This window comes from Oncorhynchus keta, chromosome 7 (genome assembly GCF_023373465.1).
Source record: "Oncorhynchus keta strain PuntledgeMale-10-30-2019 chromosome 7, Oket_V2, whole genome shotgun sequence".
Lineage (NCBI taxonomy): Eukaryota > Metazoa > Chordata > Actinopteri > Salmoniformes > Salmonidae > Oncorhynchus > Oncorhynchus keta.
In genome coordinates, this window is record NC_068427.1 from 32,997,242 (window position 1) to 33,015,371 (window position 18,130).

Here is an 18,130-nt window from a genome sequence, read left to right on the forward strand (position 1 = left end):
TTCAGAAGCACCTGTTTTCGTGAAGAAACTGGTAAACCAGTCAGTCAAATTGGGTGAAGAAGTCACTCTGATGGCCACCGTCAAAGGCTCTCAGCCTATAACTGTTTCTTGGGTGCAAGATAAGGATCATGTTCTTAGGGATGGAGACAACCGGAAAATCACATTTGAGAACAGCGTGGTCACCCTGAAGGTCTTTAAGGCTGACCAAACCACAGGTGGCAAATATACCTGCCAACTCAAAAATGATTCTGGAGTTGTGGAATGTGTTTCCAACCTCACTGTCTTAGGTTTGTAGGACTCCATGTCCCCACTCAATGAAGATTACATTGACATACATTTGGTAAGTTTCTGCTTTGTAAATATGAAGTGTGGTCCTACTTCATTTTCAGAACCGGCTACCATTGTGGATAGTCCAGAGTCATTCAATGTCAAGGCAGGTGATTCAGCAACTCTTGAAGTCACCGTAGCCGGAACACCAGAATTGAAATCTAAGTGGTTCAAGGACGGTGTCGAGCTCTCCTCTGGCACCAAGTATAAGATAACCTTCTCAAAGAATATCTCCAGCCTGAAAGTCCTGTCGACAGAGAGAGTTGATACAGGAGAATACAAATGTGAGGTCACAAATGAGGTTGGCAGTGTTTCCTGCAAGACAACCCTCACTGTCCTAGGTTGGTACCACTAGTATCATACCTTCCGATTAATTCAATTTGATATTTATAATCCATTGCCATTTTATTACATTTACAATCTGTCATTACTTATTATTTTTTAAACAGATAAAAAGATTCCACCCACATTCATCAGGAAACTGAGAGACACACATACTATTGTTGGTAAACCTGGTGAAATGGAATGCAAAGTTGCAGGTTCTCCACCTTTCACTATCTCTTGGCACCACATTGGTCAGGAGATCAAGAGTGGACCAAATCACGAGATTATTTGCAGTGACAACACCTGCAAAGTTAAACTGCCAACTCTTAAGTTGTCAGACTCTGGAAAATACACATGCAAAGCCGTTAACACAGCAGGAGCCAGTGAAACAAGTGCTTCTATGATTGTACAAGGTCAGTAGATATGTAGATTTGTCAGCATGGATTTTTATCCTATGGAGAAAAATAAATCCAACATGAGAAGTGATGTGTTTCCGAAAGAGAATACTTACGCTATACAACATTTATTTTTTCTTATTAAGAACCTCCATCCTTTGTGGAAAAACCTCAGGCAAAGGAAGCTCTGCCTGGTGCAAATGTAACATTTTCAGCAACAGTCCATGGAAGTGCCCCACTGAAACTTAAATGGTTCAGGGGCACCAGGGAAATTGTGTCTGGAAAGGGCTGTGAAATTGCTCTCCAGGGGAATGCAGCTACTTTGGAGCTATACAAAGTGGCCAAATCAGATGCTGGAGAGTATACATGCCAGATTATTAATGATGCTGGGAAGGAAAGTTGCCCAGTTAATCTGTTCATAAAAGGTTAGTTAACATGGTAATGAATTCTGAAATTACAAATTTTTTTCATGCATATTCTAACATACCGAAACTACAGCGATGTTACAGATTTGACTATTGCTCTTCCCAGAACCAGTACAGTTTGTGAAGAAGCTGAAGGACATGTCTTCTGAAAAGGGGAAACCTTTGAAACTTGAATGCACATACAATGGAACTCCCAAAATATTTGTTACTTGGTTGAAAGATGGGAAACAGCTCTATGCCTCTTATCAGTATAACGTGTTGACCACAGAGACTTCCTGCGTCTTGGAAGTACTCAATAGCGATAGCATGACTGCAAGTGGGAAATACTCTTGCGAAGTTACCAATGGAGTCGGAACTGATATCTGCCATGCTCAAGTGACCTTATTAGGTAAAAGCATCTCAATTCATTCATATGCATTCAATCATATCCATTTGATACTTTTTTTATTTAACCATTTTTATCTGTCACTTTAGAACGACCATTCTTTGTTGAGGAACTGGAACCAATGGAAGTCACTTCTGGTGATCCAGTTTGCTTGAAATGCCGCATTGGAGGAACCCCTGATATTAGTGTGTCCTGGTTCAAAGCTGACGGAAAGCTTTGTGCTACCAATACTTGCCAAATGGCATTTTCAAATGGCATTGCGACTTTGATACTAAGCAAACCGTCAAAGGATGATACTGGTGAATACACATGCAAAGCTGAGAACAGAATTGGATCTGCCTCAAACAGCTGCCGCTTATCAGTGAAAGGTGATGCTCGTCTTAGTTTTCTTTGCTTGCTTCATTTTTACCTTCACAAATGTTATGCATGGTAACAAATGTAAACATGCCTTCTGTTTAATTGCTCCATTCTAGATGTCAAAACACCACCTTCCTTCCCCAAGAAACTTACTAGTCTTGAACAGGCTGTAGGACAGCCAGTCATATTTGAGTGTCGTGTTGTAGGATCCTCTCCTTTAGAAGTCTCCTGGCTAAAAGACAATGGATCTTTAAAAAATGATGGAGAATACTTAATGTCTTATGATGATAACACTGCTGCCCTAAAAATTGCACGAGGTGAAATGCAACACTCTGGGGAATACACTTGTATTGCTACGAATAGTGTTGGAACTGCATCTTGTAAAGCTAAACTCCAGCTTCAAATTCAAGGTTGGTTGATTCTTTTACAGATTTCCTGTTCTTGCTAAAGTCTTTCATCGTTAAAAGTATGGCTTCGATAAGCTACAGCAAATACTACCACTGTGTTTGTGTTGAAAGAGTCTTTTTTTCATGCACAAACCATCCTAATAACAGTGATGTAACATAATTTCACTATTGCTCCTCTCAGAACCAGTACACTTCATCAAGAAGCTGGCAGACATTTCAGTTGTCAAGGGCAAACATTTGAAACTCGAATGCACATACTCGGGAACGCCCAGCATATTTGTCACCTGGCTGAAGGATGGGAAACAACTCTATGCCTCTTATCAGTATACTGTGACAACCACAGACACCTACTCTATGTTGGACGTCCTTAACAGTGACAGTTTTGAGGCAGCTGGGAAATACTCTTGCGAAGTTACCAATGGAGCCGGAACTGATATCTGTCATTGTCAAGTAAAAATAGGTAAAAATCTTTACAAAATCTTCTTACATGTATTTCTTATACATGTTTCAGGTACAGTATTTGATTACTAGTTGTGCAAGGTACAGTAAACACTAGTAGGCTGTATGGTTACCATTACTCATTTTTGTAATTTGTTGTATATATGGTTACCATTACCTTGCAATATTTTTGTATTTCCTGTTATTTCAGTACAGTTCCAGAAAAAATATGCCTGAACGCTTACAAATAATATTTGTTATCTACATCTTGCTATAGTGCACCTTATATTTTGATTCAAGGACATCATTTTCATATTGATGTATAATTTATTTTGTCACTAGAGCGCAAAATCTCCCCCAACTTCACCAAGAAGCCTGCAGAGACAATGGAAGATACAGAGGGTCATTTGGTGAACATTGAGGGTCGTTTATCTGGATCTCAACCCATTGACATCGTTTGGTCCAAGAATCACAGTGAAATTCACGCCTCTGATAAGTACGAAATGGAATTCAAGAGCAACGTGGCCATGCTGCATATCAAGAGCTCCCAACTCTCAGACAGTGGTGCTTATACCTGCACAGCCACCAATGAAGCTGGTAGTGCCTCCTACCAAGTCTCACTTAACATTTCAGGTACGTATCTTTGTGTGTATTGTCATATTATATTTGTATGCATTATGTTGCATCACTAGTCAACATTTTTGTGCATGCTTCTATGAAAAAAATCTTTGTTGTTCACTAAACATCACCAGAACACAAGAAGGGCCCAGTATTCGACATCCCTCTCAAACCTGTGACTGTAAACGAGGGTGAGAACCTGAAGCTTAGCTGCCATGTCCATGGAGCCCCTCCTCTGAAGATTAATTGGTTGAAGGAAAGGAAGGAGATAAAATCCTCCACAAACTGTAGAGTTGTTTTTTCTGATGGCACTGCCTCTTTGGAGGTCCTCCGCACATCGAAAACAGATGCAGGGGACTATCTCTGCAAGGCTACCAACGATGTTGGAAGTGAATTTGCAAGGTCCAGAGTGACAATTCGAGGTAACAAGGGCATATTGTGCAAAAGTATTTACTTGACATTCCTATGTTGTATACTGTTGCTGCAATTTGACATGTCATTGTGATTTTCCCTCTGGGCAGCTGCTTGACTGAAATTCTGTTTGATTTCAGAAAAAGAAGTCAAACCTGAGGCCACTGCTGCAGCCCCAGCTCCAGCTCCAGCAAAGACTCCAACAAAGAGATTTGACAAATTGTTCTTTGTAGATGAGCCCCAGAGTGTCAATGTAACAGAGAGTAAGTATGATTAACTTATTCTCAATTACATCTAAACATTTACCTCAACATCCTTAGAAAATACTTTACTGTGTTTGTGCATGATGCCAACTTTGTTGTTTCTGACTCACAGAGGGCACTGCAACTTTCATTGCCAAAGTTGGAGGTGATCCTATTCCTAACGTGAAATGGATGAAGGGCAAGTGGAGACAGATCACTCATGGTGGTCGCATCACTATTGAGCAGAAAGGCCCAGATGCCAAGTTGGAGATCACAGAAATAACCAAATCTGACTCCGGACAGTACAGATGTGTCGCTACTAACAAAGCAGGAGAAATAGAATGCAGCACTGACCTGAATGTTGACGAAAGGAAAGACACCGGGGGAGTAGATGGAGACTTCAGAGCAAAACTGAAGAAGTATGTGTAGTTGTAAAGAAATATGTAATGCCACCAATAACTTTAACATCTAATGAGAGACACTTGAAATTATTTGAACTACTATATATATCCCTCTCTTCACACACAGGACACCATCCAAACAGAAAAGTCCAAAGAAGGAGGGAGAGATTGACCTCGTGGAGATTCTTAGGGGTGTGGACCCCAAAGACTATGAAAAAGTTGTTAGAGAATACGGAATCACTGACTACCGTTGTCTTCTTCAGGCCATTGAGCAGCTGAAGAGGGAGAAAGAAGCGGAAAGTGGAAAACCGGTAAGATAATAAATAATTGAAATGGCCCATCTTGGACTAAGCATGGATCGACATTGGCACTGGCCCAGGAAAGGTTTCACCCTACAGGGAAGTAAGTCATCCACGATAACTTGCTGCCCACCACAGCTTTTTCAGAAGCTGTTTTGGGGCAGCAAAAACTACTCTGCTTTTATGGATTTATCATAATGTTGAGCCCTGCTGTAAATAACTCTTTATTGTGAGTATGATATATTATTATAACTATACATTTTTCTGATCCAGGAAACTGAGCATGGAGGAGAATCTAAGGATACGGCCAGGTTTATGGCTGAGTTGCAATCAAGAATGCAGGCTGAGGTATTAAATGTTCCTAAAATATTAAGTGTTGGAACTATCTGAATACGTCCACTAAAATGTGTTAGGTTAGACAGAATATCCACTGATAATAATACTTTTTATCTACAGCCTGTCACTCTGGTGAGCGACATCGAAGACCAAGATACCACTCCATTAAGCACAGCAACCTTTGAGTGTGACATCAAGATCAACTACCCTGAGATCACCCTGTCCTGGTACAAGGGAACTCAGAAGCTTGACAACAACGACAAATATGAAATCAGCATTGTTGGTGACCGTCACATCTTGAAGATCAAGCAGTGTCAAACCAAAGACCAGGGCAACTACCGTGTTGTATGTGGCCCACATATCTCCAGCGCCAAATTGACCGTTGGGGGTAGGTACTCATTTATGTTTTTTGAGTCCTCATGAAAGAGATGTACGGAATTGTTTATACTGGGAATTGATCTATTTCTTATTCCCATACTAATTTACAGATGGAGATCAACAAGGTAAGGGACCATAGTTTGAACAAATATTTTGGATTTAGGATATCATTTAGTTTGCCTCCAGGATATCACTTACTAACCTCTTTGCTGCTCGTATTGTACATGTCTTTGTTTGTTAGATTGTTCTTGTTCTTTATGTTTGACTTCTTTATGTTTTACTGCATTTAACATAGATTCACTTCGATATTTAAGATCCCACTTAAGAATCACAATTATATTTGTAATAAATGATTTTAAGAAAGGGTGTAACACTTAAGATAAAAAATGTTACTCATAGTTTTAAACAAAACCAAACTGCCAACGCTAAGAGTGATTCCCATGATCTGCTTTTAGCTGGCATAATTAACTTCACCAAACGCATCCGGAGCATTGAAGTGAATGAGAACCAATCTGCTACCTTCGAATGCGAGTTGTCCTTCGACAATGCTATCGTTACATGGTACAAAGACACTTGGGGACTTAAAGAGAGCCCAAAGTATAACTTCAGAAGTGAAGGCCGACGACACTTTATGACCATCCGCAATATAACCTCTGATGATGAAGGTGTGTAGATTTGAGTCAAGCAAATGTACTTTATAGTCGTACAAATAAAAAGATAATCATGAGAAACTCAGCCATCTTCATTACTAATCCTGTAGGCGTTTACTCGGTGATTGCGCGGTTGGAACCCAACGGTGAAGCTAAAAGCACAGCTGAACTTTACCTTTCAGGCAAAGGTCTGTACATTTACTAGCTAGATATGCCTATAGGCATTTATATACATCAATTATTATTCTTGTGTTATAATACCTTCACTTCCTCCTTTCACAGAAATTGAATTAGGAAGGGTTCCTTTTGGTGAGTATTATTTTCAAATTAACCAAATGCCAAATTAACAAATGTAGGACCAAATTTCAAAAATTCCCAAAGACCTTTTAAAGTACAGTAAAACCGCACGGCAACCTTGTTTGAACCAGAGTTTATAGGTTGGTCATTGCAATAGAAAACAACTGAAAATAATCACTGTGACAAAATATTTAGTAATTTTTTGAAACCCTTTATACTAAGGGTCTTCATGACATGAATATCAACATGAAATGTAAGGTATATTATTGGACAGGCATTGTTGGATATGTGAGGTTTTACTGCCATAGCAAATAACCACCCCAATCTAATATTCTGTAAACATTAACCATGTGTATATTGTCAGATTATATGTATACTTATTTATTACAACACCCTTAGATGTCCCAGATTCATCAATACAAGCATACAAAGGTAAGATTGGCACATGTTAATTGTTAAGTTGAACATTTACATAAACTAAACTGGAATATTTTATGGTACAATTAAGAATTTCTTCCGTTTTTAACCCAAAGAAGAATCAGCTGAATACTATTATGAAGAAAGGACAGAAATGAGAGGTACAATACCTTGTGATTTATCTTAATCCCACATGCGACTTCTAATACTTACTTAAATCCTTCATCCCTAATAAATACCTCATCCCTCATCAAGACCTCATCCCTCATCAATACCTCATCCCTAATATTAAATACTTATCATCCTTTAGTTGGGCCTGTTGTTTGGGCACTTTAACTCATCACAAAAAATCTAACAATCCATCATCACTTCCTTATCATTCATTCTTAATTTCATTGTTTTTGTTTATTCATTGTAGTTTAATTGTTTTTAGTGTCACTAGTAAGTTGATGTGTTTATTCTCTCATTCCTACAATGTATTATTACCATTGATTATTATCATTTGATATACTAACTAGAATTTGAGCGAGAAATGCAAGAAAGTTGGGAAATGCAAGAAGAAAAGATAGAACTTCAGTTCTCTTCATACACAGGTATAATAATAGTATTCTGGAGATAACATGTATCAGTCGATAAAATAACAATAATTACTAAATATCTGCATATGTCAAGCATATGTCTCTCTGTTTGTCAACTGTAATAGGTTCAAAGGTTGTGTGTGTGTGTGTGTGTGTGTGTGTGTGTGTGTGTGTGTGTGTGTGTGTGTGTGTGTGCGTGCGTGCGTGCGTGCGTGTGTGTGTGTGTGTGTGTGTGTGTGTGTGTGTGTGTGTGTGTGTGTGTGTGTGTGTGTGTGTGTGTGTGTGTGTGTGTGTGTGTGTGTGTGTGTGTGTGTGTGTGTGTGTGTGTGTGTGTGTGTGTGTGTGTGTGTGTGTGTGTGTGTGTGTGTGTGTGTGTGTGTGTGTGTGTGTGTGTGTGTGTGTGTGTGTGTGTGTGTGTGTACTTTATGTACTGTATGTCATGTCAATGTTCCCTTGTTTTCTTGTACTAACACTTTCATTTTATCCCTCTTTTTGTGTTTCTTCAGTTGTTGTACTGTAAATACAGGATCATTGATTAATCCCTAATATCACCATTACATCTATTTAAATGTTGTATGACATTGTTGTTTCTTCCATCCTATTTGATGATTATGATTTTTTTTAGGATATGTTGTGTCAGTCCTACATTTGTTAATTTTAACTTCTTTAAATTCCCTTAGCTAAGTTTGTTCCTTGTTTTTCATCAGGAGAAAGGATACCCGTTGATGAAAGTGTTTCCAAAACTCAAGTGGGAACAAGAGAAGGAGTACCTAAAGGTATTGACACATAAGACAGCTTATGGCTGTGAATTAAACTTGTAAACATGCCAAAATCTATGTTACTTTGTAACTTCTCTTATGGCCATTGGGTCTACATGTTGTCAAGGAAAAACACTCCTTTATGTGTTCGTCCAACCAAACTCTTTTGTCTGTCCAACTACTGTACATACCTGCTGTCGTCTGTGAGTCTGCCAATGTGAGGCAATATCTATTTGTATAAATATCAATTTAAATGTAAAGTGCTTCATTAACACAGTATTAATGCAACACCAAATTACTGCAGACAAAGCTTTGCAGTAGTATTAGCCTACTTACTAAGTTACTGTGTTTTTGTCTATTGGCATGTAAGGCAGTAGAGTTTTTGCAATAGTATTAGCCTACTTACTAACTTATCCCCTTTGTGTCTACTGGCGCATATGGCAGTAGTATTTGTGCAGTAGTTAGTATTCTAATGAAGGAATTATCTTTGAAGTTCCTGAAGCTTACAAGAAACCTGAGGAAAGGCCATCAGCTCCAGCTCCGACCAAAGGTATTCACATGACCCTGTGCTTCTAAGGTCATTCTTTCCTTTCTCTTTAATTCTATGTTGTTTGTCAACCATTCTTAATGACTGTTCATTTGTGTAAAAAATGTTTGGTTTATGTCAAGTATGTTTGATGTCATCAGTTATGTAGGATGTAAGATCTACAATGTACAGCGTACTGTATGTGCAGAGAAAGACATTTAAACAGAGTCACAATGTTTTCAAGTACCTGAAGCAAGGAGGCCTCATGAAGAAAAGATCACTCCACTGGTTGAACATGAAAAGCCCTGTCCCACTCCTACAGGTACAGTAATGTTGTGTGTTTGTGTTACTTTGTCTGTCCCTCGCTCTTTTCTCTGTCTGTCCTTTGTGTCTTTGTCTGTTGATCTCTTAATGCAAATAGCACGCTGATTTGATTCTTAGCATTTTAAATGTGTTTACTTTTATCAGATAAGTCTAGTACCTTTTTCATTTATCTTAGAAGAATATGTTGAACCAAAGCGGCCCATTTCACGACCAGAACCCGGCAAAGGTATTACACCTTTTTTTTATGTCAGCCAATGCTTTATATAAACTGTTTTTGATTCGTCTCATTTTCTGTGCGTGTTCAATGTGTCTTTTCTATGTGATTTTATTCCATATTTTTGAATGTGTCTGTGGCTTGTCATTGTTTGTGGTTTGCCAGTGGTGAAACATACTCACTGTTAGTATCATCAATGCCTGTGAAGTAATTCACTTGAGAGCATTGGATCATTTCTTATTGAACTGTTTACTGTCATGTGTGTATTCTTGCTTTCTCTTAGTCTTACATCTTTTATAAGTATATTCTTTACATTTGCTAATGGTAGTGTTTCTGTATTACCTGAAAGATGTGCCTACAACCATACCTCATATGGCTACTGAGCCCAAAGTGGCCCCTGAGACAAAAATGGCAACTGCAGCTAGGGTTGAAGCTCAACCAAAGCCAAAACCCATTCCCACAAAGACACCAGAAGCTCCTCACCCCAAAGGTACTGTTATATATTGTCTTTATTGCTCTTTCCTACTCCCGTCCTTTTATGACATGTATGCATTATTTTTGTCCAAGTCAAACACAATGTCTTTATGTCTACCTGTGTTTATTGATGTTTGTAATGAGATATGTATGCATCTGTTTGTTTTGTTTGCTTCACTCTGAATTCATTATTGAGCATTAAAACAAAACAAATGTTCTTTAAAGTTCCTGAGGAATACCCCAAAGCTGAGCCCATTAGAAAGCCAGAGTCACCTCCACAAGAGGAAATTTCAAAAAAAGGTAAAGCTTCCAGTTTAGCAAAAATGTTAACTCGTTGCAATATACTTTACATCTTAAGCTGTGTTGTATGTACATGTCTTCTAAGTGTTGTGAACAAGCTATCTCTTCATTCTTATTTATGCTAACCTCTTTAGCAGTGTTTTTTTATTGTTCCAAATTCTCCGAAATTACAATTCTTAAATTATCGTATGGATAATTAGCAAGCAATATTCGAGTCAGCAATCCAAGATTTGTTTGGTTTCCTTAGCCACAGCTTAAACAAACCCAAATATTGGATTGCTGACTCAATAGGTCCATAGAATATGTGCTTGCAATTTGTGATTTGGGTGAATCATCCATTTAATCACAATGTTCTTAAAAAGTGCCAGAAATAATCATCAAGAAAGAAGAACCCACACCTCAACCACCTGCAGCTAAGGTTGTTCCCAGAAAAGTACCAGAGATCACAAAGAAAGAAGAATCTGCAATTCCACCACCTAAACCTAAAGATGTTCCCAAAAAGACAGACACTACTCCAACAAAAGGTACTTGAAAGTCATATATCCTTGAGGGTATATGTACTCTTCTTATGCAATCCACAAATCTGATTGTTTCTTGATTTAAATAATGTGTTGTTTGCCAGTATGTTGAAGGTTTGTTTGTCAGAACTTGTTTTCTGTAAATTGTTGTCTTTTTGTGGTTATTTCTTGACTTAGCATGCTCTTTGTAAATGTGCAAAGCACTCGTTAGAGTGTGATTAGCACATACTGGTTTCTCTTCTTCATCCATCGATGATTTAAGTAGCAAAAAACAACTGACGAATGTCCTTTTAAGTTATCACGGATGTTAAAACAACGGAGAGGCCAAAGACAGATGCCGATAAGAAGCTGGAAACTAGCAAGCCTAGGCCCGTTGCAGCACCAACTGCACCAACACCAACAGATGCCGATAAGAAGCTGGAAACTAGCAAGCCTAGGCCCGTTGCAGCACCAACTGCACCAACACCAACAGATGCCGATAAGAAGCTGGAAACTAGCAAGCCTAGGCCCGTTGCAGCACCAACTGCACCAACACCAACAGAGACAGCTAAAAAAACAGCAATGAGCAAATCAGAGCCAGTTGCAGCACCAAAGGAAGAGGCAGTTAAAAAGCCACAGCAAGCAACAAGCACGGCAGAGCCAGTTGCACCAAAGGAAGTCCACACAGAGAAAGGTATATATTTCAACGTCTTTGGATATTGAAAATGCTGATATGGTTAAAAAATGGTTTTCTTTCCATTTTGAACTCTTCTTTCATCTTCAAAACTCTTGGTAGTCTTTTGAACAGAATGAATTCCTTAAGATTCTGTTTATATTGTGTTTGTGCTGTCACGCTTGTACTGTATTGCGATTTGTTTGGTAATGTCATGTGTGTCTTCAAAAAGTGAAACAGAAGGATGAGCCGCCTGTGAGAACACCAGTAACTAAACCTAAAAAGGAGGATGACGTTGCTGTCACAAAAGGTATGCTAGAAACCATGATTTCTCCTAAAGCACATGTTGGTACATACATGATTCTCAGTAACTTTGAGCTCCTTTTAGTGATTGCTTTTATTATTAACTTGTTTGAATAGAAGTCCCCCAGAAACCAGAGAAAGTTACTCCAGCTGCAAAATTAGAAGTCACACCTAAGCCCAAAGAAACCCCTGAAGTAAAAGGTATTGTACTGCATTACATGTGTTCTACAATTCTACAATCTAAAATGCAGTCATTACAGATCATTTGAAAGTCACATTTTGATATACATTGCTTTCGGAAAGTATTCAGACCTCTTGACCTTTTCCAAATTTTGCTAATCTACAGGTTTAAAATTTATAATTTGTTTTTATTTATTCATCAATCTACACACAATACCCCATAATGACAAAGCAAAATCAGGTTTAGAAATCTTTGCAAATTAAAAAATAACAATAATAATAATTCACATTCACATAAATATTCAGACCCTTTATTCAGTACTTTGTTGAAGTACCTTTGGCAGCGATTACAGTCTTGAGTCTTCTTGGGTATGATGCTACAGGCTTGTCACATCTGTTTTTTGGGAGTTTCTCCCATTCTTCTCTGCAGATCCTCTCAAGCTCTGTCAGGTTGGATGGGGAGCATCGGTGCACAGATATTTTCAGGTCTCTCCAGAGATGTTAGATCGGGTTCAAGTCCGGCTTCTCAAGGACATTGAATGGCCACTCCTGCATTGTCTTGGTTGTGTGCTTAGGGTCATTGTCCTGTTGGAAGATGAACTTTCACCCCAGTCTGAGGTCCTGAGCGCTCTGGAGCAGGTTTTCATGAATGATCTCACTGTACTTTGCGCCGTTCATCCCCACAGCATGATGCCGCCACCCCCATGCTTCACCGTAGGGATGGTCCCGGGTTTCCTCCAGACATGATGCTGCCACCACCATGATTCACCGTAGAGATGGTGCCGGGTTTCCTCCAGACATGATGCTGCCACCACCATGATTCACCGTAGAGATGGTCCCGGGTTTCCTCCAGACATGATGCTGCCACCACCATGCTTCACCGTAGAGATGGTGCTGGGTTTCCTCCAGACGTGACGCTTGGCATTCAGGCCAAAGAGTTCAACCTTGGTTTCATCAGATCAGAGCATCTTGTTTCTCATGGTCTGAGAGTCCTTTAGGTGCCTTTTGGCAAACTCATAGCGGGCTGTCATGTGCCTTTTACTGAGGAGTGGCTTCCATCTGGCCACTCTAATGGTTGTCCTTCTGGAAGGTTCTCCCAACTCCACAGAGGAACTCTAGAGCTCTGTTAAAGTGACCATCGGGATCTTGGTCACCACCCTGACGAAGGCCCTTCCCCTCCGATTGCTCAGTTTAGCCGGGCGGCCAGCTCTAGGAAGGGTCTTGGTGGTTCCAAACTTCTTCCATTTAAGAATGATGAAGGCCACTGTTTTCTTGGGGACCTTCAATGCTGCAGACATTTTTTGGTACCCTTCCCCAGATCTGTGCCTCGACACAATCCTATCTCGGAGTTCTATGGACAATTCCTTCGACCTCATTGCTTGGTTTTTGCTCTGACATGCACTGTCAATTGTGGGACCTTTTATAGACAGGTGTGTGCCTTTCCAAATAATTTCCAATCAATTGAATTTACCACAGGTGGACTCCGATCAAGTTGTAGAACCATCTCAAGGATGATCAATGGAAACAGGATGCACCTGAGCTCAATTTCCAGTGTCATAGCACAATTCAAAAAACCTGTTTTCACTTTGTCATTATGGGGTATTGTGTGTAGATTGATTTGAGAGAAGAAATATTCAATCCATTTTAGAATAAGGCTGTAACGTAACAAAATGTTGAAAAAGTCAAGGGGTCTGAATACTTTCAGAATGTTATTCAAACACATTCACATCTTCCAGGCAACCTTTTATGTAAAAGTGTCTCTGTGTTTTACTGTCATCTTCTTAGTCACCGCTGTATGGTGCAAATCTTGAATTCATATATTCTTCTTGTGCAAATCTTGAATTTGTGTTGTCATCGCAGTTCCTTCAACAACTGAGCTAACTGTAACAACAGAGACTGAAGCAAGAAAAGATGTTTCAGTGAAGAGGGATTCAGTGACTGAACAGCTGAAAGAAGTTTCACCAAACCTTAATTCAGCTTCTGAAGTGTGGCAAGAACTTTCAGTGAAGAAGACTTCAGTAACTGAAATGAGACAAGAAGTTTCAGTTAAGAGGGATTCCGTGACTGAAACATGGCAACAAGTTCCAGTGCAGAGGGATTCTGTGACTGAAGTGCCACAAAAAGTTTCGGTGAAGGTGGATTCAGTGGCTGAAAAGAGGCCAGAAGTTTCAGTGAAGAGAGATTCAGTGACCGAAGCACGGCAAGTAGTTGCAGTGAAGAAGGCTTCAGTAACTGAAGTAAGGCAAGACGTTTCAGTGAAGAGGGATCCTGTGACTGAAGCAGGGCAAGTTTCACAGAGAACAGGTTTCATTGAGAAAATTTCCCTGGCAGAGGAAGTTAGTTTCAGAGAAGAGGTATCATATGGAGACAAAGCTATGATATATGAGAGAGAAAAGGAATTGACTCAGATAAACGTAAGGGATGATATTTCTTTAGAAGAGGAAGATATACATCAAACTGAGATAGTAAAGCAAGACGTTCCAATAAAGAAAATAGATGATCAACCAATTCAAGCCATTGTTGCAAAAAAAGAGGAAGATGCAACCCAAAGAGATAGTGTTAGACACATTGACCCAGCGACAGTGGTTCCACCAAAGAAATCAGCTACTCCTACCACTAAGAAAGAAGCTATCTTAAGTATAAAGGTTATTCCTCAAAGGAAAGTTGTCTTGCCTAAGGTAGAAGCCATTCCTTCTAAGAAAGCTGTCTTATCTGAGGTAGAAGCCATTCCTTCTAAGAAAGCTGTCTTATCTGAGGTAGAAGCCATTCCTTCTAAGAAAGCTGTCTTATCTGAGGTAGAAGCCATTCCTTCTAAGAAAGCTGTCTTATCTGAGGTAGAAGCCATTCCTTCTAAGAAAGCTGTCTTATCTGAGGTAGAAGCCATTCCTTCTAAGAAAGCTGTCTTATCTGAGGTAGAAGCCATTCCTTCTAAGAAAGTTGTCCCACCTAAGGTAGAAGCCATTCCTTCTAAGAAAGCTGTCTTATCTGAGGTAGAAGCCATTCCTTCTAAGAAAGTTGTCCCACCTAAGGTAGAAGCCATTCCTTCTAAGAAAGCTGTCTTATCTGAGGTAGAAGCCATTCCTTCTAAGAAAGTTGTCCCACCTAAGGTAGAAGCCATTCCTTCTAAGAAAGCTGTCTTATCTGAGGTAGAAGCCATTCCTTCTAAGAAAGCTGTCTTATCTAAGGTAGAAGCCATTCCTTCTAAGAAAGTTGTCTCACCTAAGGTAGAAGCCATTCCTTCTAAGAAAGCTGTCTTATCTGAGGTAGAAGCCATTCCTTCTAAGAAAGCTGTCTTATCTGAGGAAGAAGCCAATGCATATAAGAAAGCTGTTTCACCTAATGAAGATGACATCCCGTATAAATCTAAAATATCACAGAAGACAATCAAACAAAAGGAAAAAGAAGAAGAAGAGAGAGTTCAGCCTCCAACACCTCACAAAGGTATTTAATCTGAGGGCCTCATTCTTATATATTGTCTGTCTGTCTTTGTGTATTCTTCTTACGTCTTTCCTTGTTGGACTGTATATTGTCATGACTAAATCTTTGTGTTGTCTAAATATTGCATAATACTTTTTCTTGTCCAGACCAAAGGGTCGCCCCTGAAGTGGTCCCTGTTTCAATTACAGATGATACCACTCGTCCACAAGGTACTAAAGGGACTCTTACGACTTCATCAAAAACTAAACTAAACTCTTACATCTTCTTCTTCTTACATCTTCTTGTTGTATTGTGTTTTCCTAAGTGTTGTCCTTAATGTTTCATGTCGCAATCTTCTTCAATCTGTTTCATTGTGTCAGTGTTTGTTTACAAATCTTAAACAAACCAAAATAGTTTTTTCTTGAATGTGACATTGGTGTACTTGTATTTAAAGAACCACCAGAGAAGAAAATCTCTCCTCCAACACCAAAGCCTTCACCTGCTCCCTATGTAGAAAAAGTATCATCCCCTGAAGGTAGTGTGTTTGTGTCATGCATGTTGTTTTCCTCAAATGATAGTCTGCTCTTTCAGTGTTTCTTTAATGAGTCTTTGGCCAAAGTGGTCAGTTCTTGATTGTGACCTTGGGGTACTTGTATTTAAAGCGACACCAGACAAGAAAATCTCTGCACCGAAGCCAAAGCCTTCAGATGCCCCCCATGTGGAGAAAGCTTCTCCCCCTGAAGGTAGTCTCTTATGTTTTTGTCATTCATGTTATGTTCTGTCAATGTTTGTGTTTGTTTAACAACTCTTAGCTCAAGCTGTCAGTTCTTGAATGTGACCTTAGAATACTTGTATTTAAAGTGAAACCAGTGCAGAAGAAAGCCTCCCCACCACCTCAGATACCAAAGCCTTCACCTGCTCCTCTTGTAGAAACAGTGTCTCCTACTGAAGGTAGTGTTTCTGATGTTTGTTTCAATTGAGTTTTTTCTTAATGTCTATCTGCTCTATTAAATGTTTGTAGTTGGTGAGCAAATTTTAGCTCAAACACTCTTGATTGTCCTGATGATGACCTTTGGCATATTTGTATTTAAAATGTCACCAGCTGAAAAGAGATCCTCCCCACCGATGAAAACGCCTTCACCTGTTTCACCTAGTGCTTCACCCCCTGAAGGTAGTCTTTCTTGTTTCTGTCATTCATGGTGTGTTCTTCAAATGTCTGTTTGCTCTTATTGACAGGTTCCTAAGGGCATGTGAGCCTCACACATGCTGCACTTAAGTAGTATGAGTGAACACACCTGTATGTATACAACATGTATACTTGCATTTTACACTGGCACTTAGAAACCAAATTTTATGTTGCTTCGTTTGTCTGTCTACTCTACAGCATACTTTTAAACCTTGTTAGAGGTTTATCTGTTTGTCTTTATCTCATGATACCTACTCACTTTAAGTGTGTACTTCTAACAAAATGTGCATGCTTGATAGTGCTTGCTTAGAATAAAGACACTTCTACACTATACTAGTGTAATAACTAACAGTAGTTACCCTGTACAGGCTAGTAAGTACATGCAGTACTCTTTTCTCAGAAAATATTGGCAATAGGGGTAAGTCGCATGCAACTGCCTGTACTTACACACCTGCTACAGTGTCATTACATTTCAAAAAGTCTTCATCAATGTGAAAAGGAATACATTGCTCAAATCATCAAAAGTCAACATATTGCATGACACACTTCTTCCTCTAACCCAAATATTGATACCCCTGCTTCTTGTAGTGTATATATGTACATAGTACATGTTTGATGTATGTGGCTGTAAGAGATGTGTATAATCTTTATGACATGGGTAATGTCCAATGTATGTATAGTGTATATGTTGAGTGTGTAATGTACAGTGTTAATTGTATACAGCTATACTGTGTCTCAAAGTACATTTTCCCCTCTTATAAGACAGTTTATCACATCCTATCCTAGTGATTAGCCACAAACGTATGGGTGCTTTCCCAAATCCCTTACAATATATTTTCATCCTATACCTTAACTGGAATCTTACATTCCTACATTCCTACAGATAAGGGCCCTGTAACAGCACCCGGGGGAGCTGGCAAAGGTAAGATTACAACAATACATCAAAGGGTAGAACACAATAACAATATATCAAAGGGTAGAACACAATAACAATATATCAAAGGGTAGAACACAATAACAATATATCAAAGGGTAGAACACAATAACAATACATCAAAGGGTAGAACACAATAACAATACATCAAAGGGTAGAACACAATAACAATATATCAAAGGGTAGAACACAATAACAATATATCAAAGGGTAGAACACAATAACAATACATCAAAGGGTAGAACACAATAACAATATATCAAAGGGTAGAACACAATAACAATATATCAAAGGGTAGAACACAATAACAATATATCAAAGGGTAGAACACAATAACAATATATCAAAGGGTAGAACACAATAACAATATATCAAAGGGTAGAACACAATAACAATATATCAAAGGGTAGAACACAATAACAATATATCAAAGCATTATTTTTACCTATTAATGCAAAACATAGTAAACAGATTAAGGGATCAAACATTAAAAGATAGCTTCATCATTTGATCAATGAATTACTCATTTAAATACATGATAGATACCAATTTACTTTATTTGGGAAAATGTCTGTTTAACTTGTCTGTTTGAAAATATGTCCCGTGAACTGTCCTAAATCTTTTGTTGCCGAGTGAATGTGGAGTGTACAGTATTGCTT

General features: G+C 38.9%; 1 protein-coding gene across 1 annotated transcript in view; it reads left to right on the forward strand.

Annotated features, from left to right (window-relative positions):
* The window catches only part of ttn.1 (titin, tandem duplicate 1), a 178,750-nt gene that overhangs the window by 41,239 nt on the left and 119,381 nt on the right, over nucleotides 1-18,130 (forward strand). Inside the window, exons 59-97 of the mRNA XM_052522660.1 lie at nucleotides 6-287; nucleotides 390-668; nucleotides 777-1,064; nucleotides 1,193-1,471; nucleotides 1,578-1,859; nucleotides 1,946-2,224; nucleotides 2,330-2,623; nucleotides 2,802-3,080; nucleotides 3,401-3,691; nucleotides 3,811-4,098; nucleotides 4,228-4,350; nucleotides 4,463-4,748; nucleotides 4,858-5,041; nucleotides 5,303-5,377; nucleotides 5,486-5,753; nucleotides 5,854-5,868; nucleotides 6,199-6,408; nucleotides 6,504-6,581; nucleotides 6,676-6,702; nucleotides 7,090-7,122; nucleotides 7,224-7,268; nucleotides 7,626-7,700; nucleotides 8,393-8,461; nucleotides 8,937-8,993; nucleotides 9,214-9,291; nucleotides 9,469-9,519; nucleotides 9,857-9,997; nucleotides 10,207-10,281; nucleotides 10,644-10,805; nucleotides 11,095-11,472; nucleotides 11,684-11,761; nucleotides 11,872-11,955; nucleotides 13,795-15,375; nucleotides 15,519-15,581; nucleotides 15,806-15,886; nucleotides 16,014-16,094; nucleotides 16,213-16,302; nucleotides 16,454-16,522; nucleotides 17,421-17,459. Coding sequence (XP_052378620.1) covers nucleotides 6-287; nucleotides 390-668; nucleotides 777-1,064; nucleotides 1,193-1,471; nucleotides 1,578-1,859; nucleotides 1,946-2,224; nucleotides 2,330-2,623; nucleotides 2,802-3,080; nucleotides 3,401-3,691; nucleotides 3,811-4,098; nucleotides 4,228-4,350; nucleotides 4,463-4,748; nucleotides 4,858-5,041; nucleotides 5,303-5,377; nucleotides 5,486-5,753; nucleotides 5,854-5,868; nucleotides 6,199-6,408; nucleotides 6,504-6,581; nucleotides 6,676-6,702; nucleotides 7,090-7,122; nucleotides 7,224-7,268; nucleotides 7,626-7,700; nucleotides 8,393-8,461; nucleotides 8,937-8,993; nucleotides 9,214-9,291; nucleotides 9,469-9,519; nucleotides 9,857-9,997; nucleotides 10,207-10,281; nucleotides 10,644-10,805; nucleotides 11,095-11,472; nucleotides 11,684-11,761; nucleotides 11,872-11,955; nucleotides 13,795-15,375; nucleotides 15,519-15,581; nucleotides 15,806-15,886; nucleotides 16,014-16,094; nucleotides 16,213-16,302; nucleotides 16,454-16,522; nucleotides 17,421-17,459 — 7,437 coding nt within the window. The remainder of the gene's footprint in view (nucleotides 1-5; nucleotides 288-389; nucleotides 669-776; nucleotides 1,065-1,192; nucleotides 1,472-1,577; nucleotides 1,860-1,945; nucleotides 2,225-2,329; nucleotides 2,624-2,801; nucleotides 3,081-3,400; nucleotides 3,692-3,810; nucleotides 4,099-4,227; nucleotides 4,351-4,462; nucleotides 4,749-4,857; nucleotides 5,042-5,302; nucleotides 5,378-5,485; nucleotides 5,754-5,853; nucleotides 5,869-6,198; nucleotides 6,409-6,503; nucleotides 6,582-6,675; nucleotides 6,703-7,089; nucleotides 7,123-7,223; nucleotides 7,269-7,625; nucleotides 7,701-8,392; nucleotides 8,462-8,936; nucleotides 8,994-9,213; nucleotides 9,292-9,468; nucleotides 9,520-9,856; nucleotides 9,998-10,206; nucleotides 10,282-10,643; nucleotides 10,806-11,094; nucleotides 11,473-11,683; nucleotides 11,762-11,871; nucleotides 11,956-13,794; nucleotides 15,376-15,518; nucleotides 15,582-15,805; nucleotides 15,887-16,013; nucleotides 16,095-16,212; nucleotides 16,303-16,453; nucleotides 16,523-17,420; nucleotides 17,460-18,130) is intronic.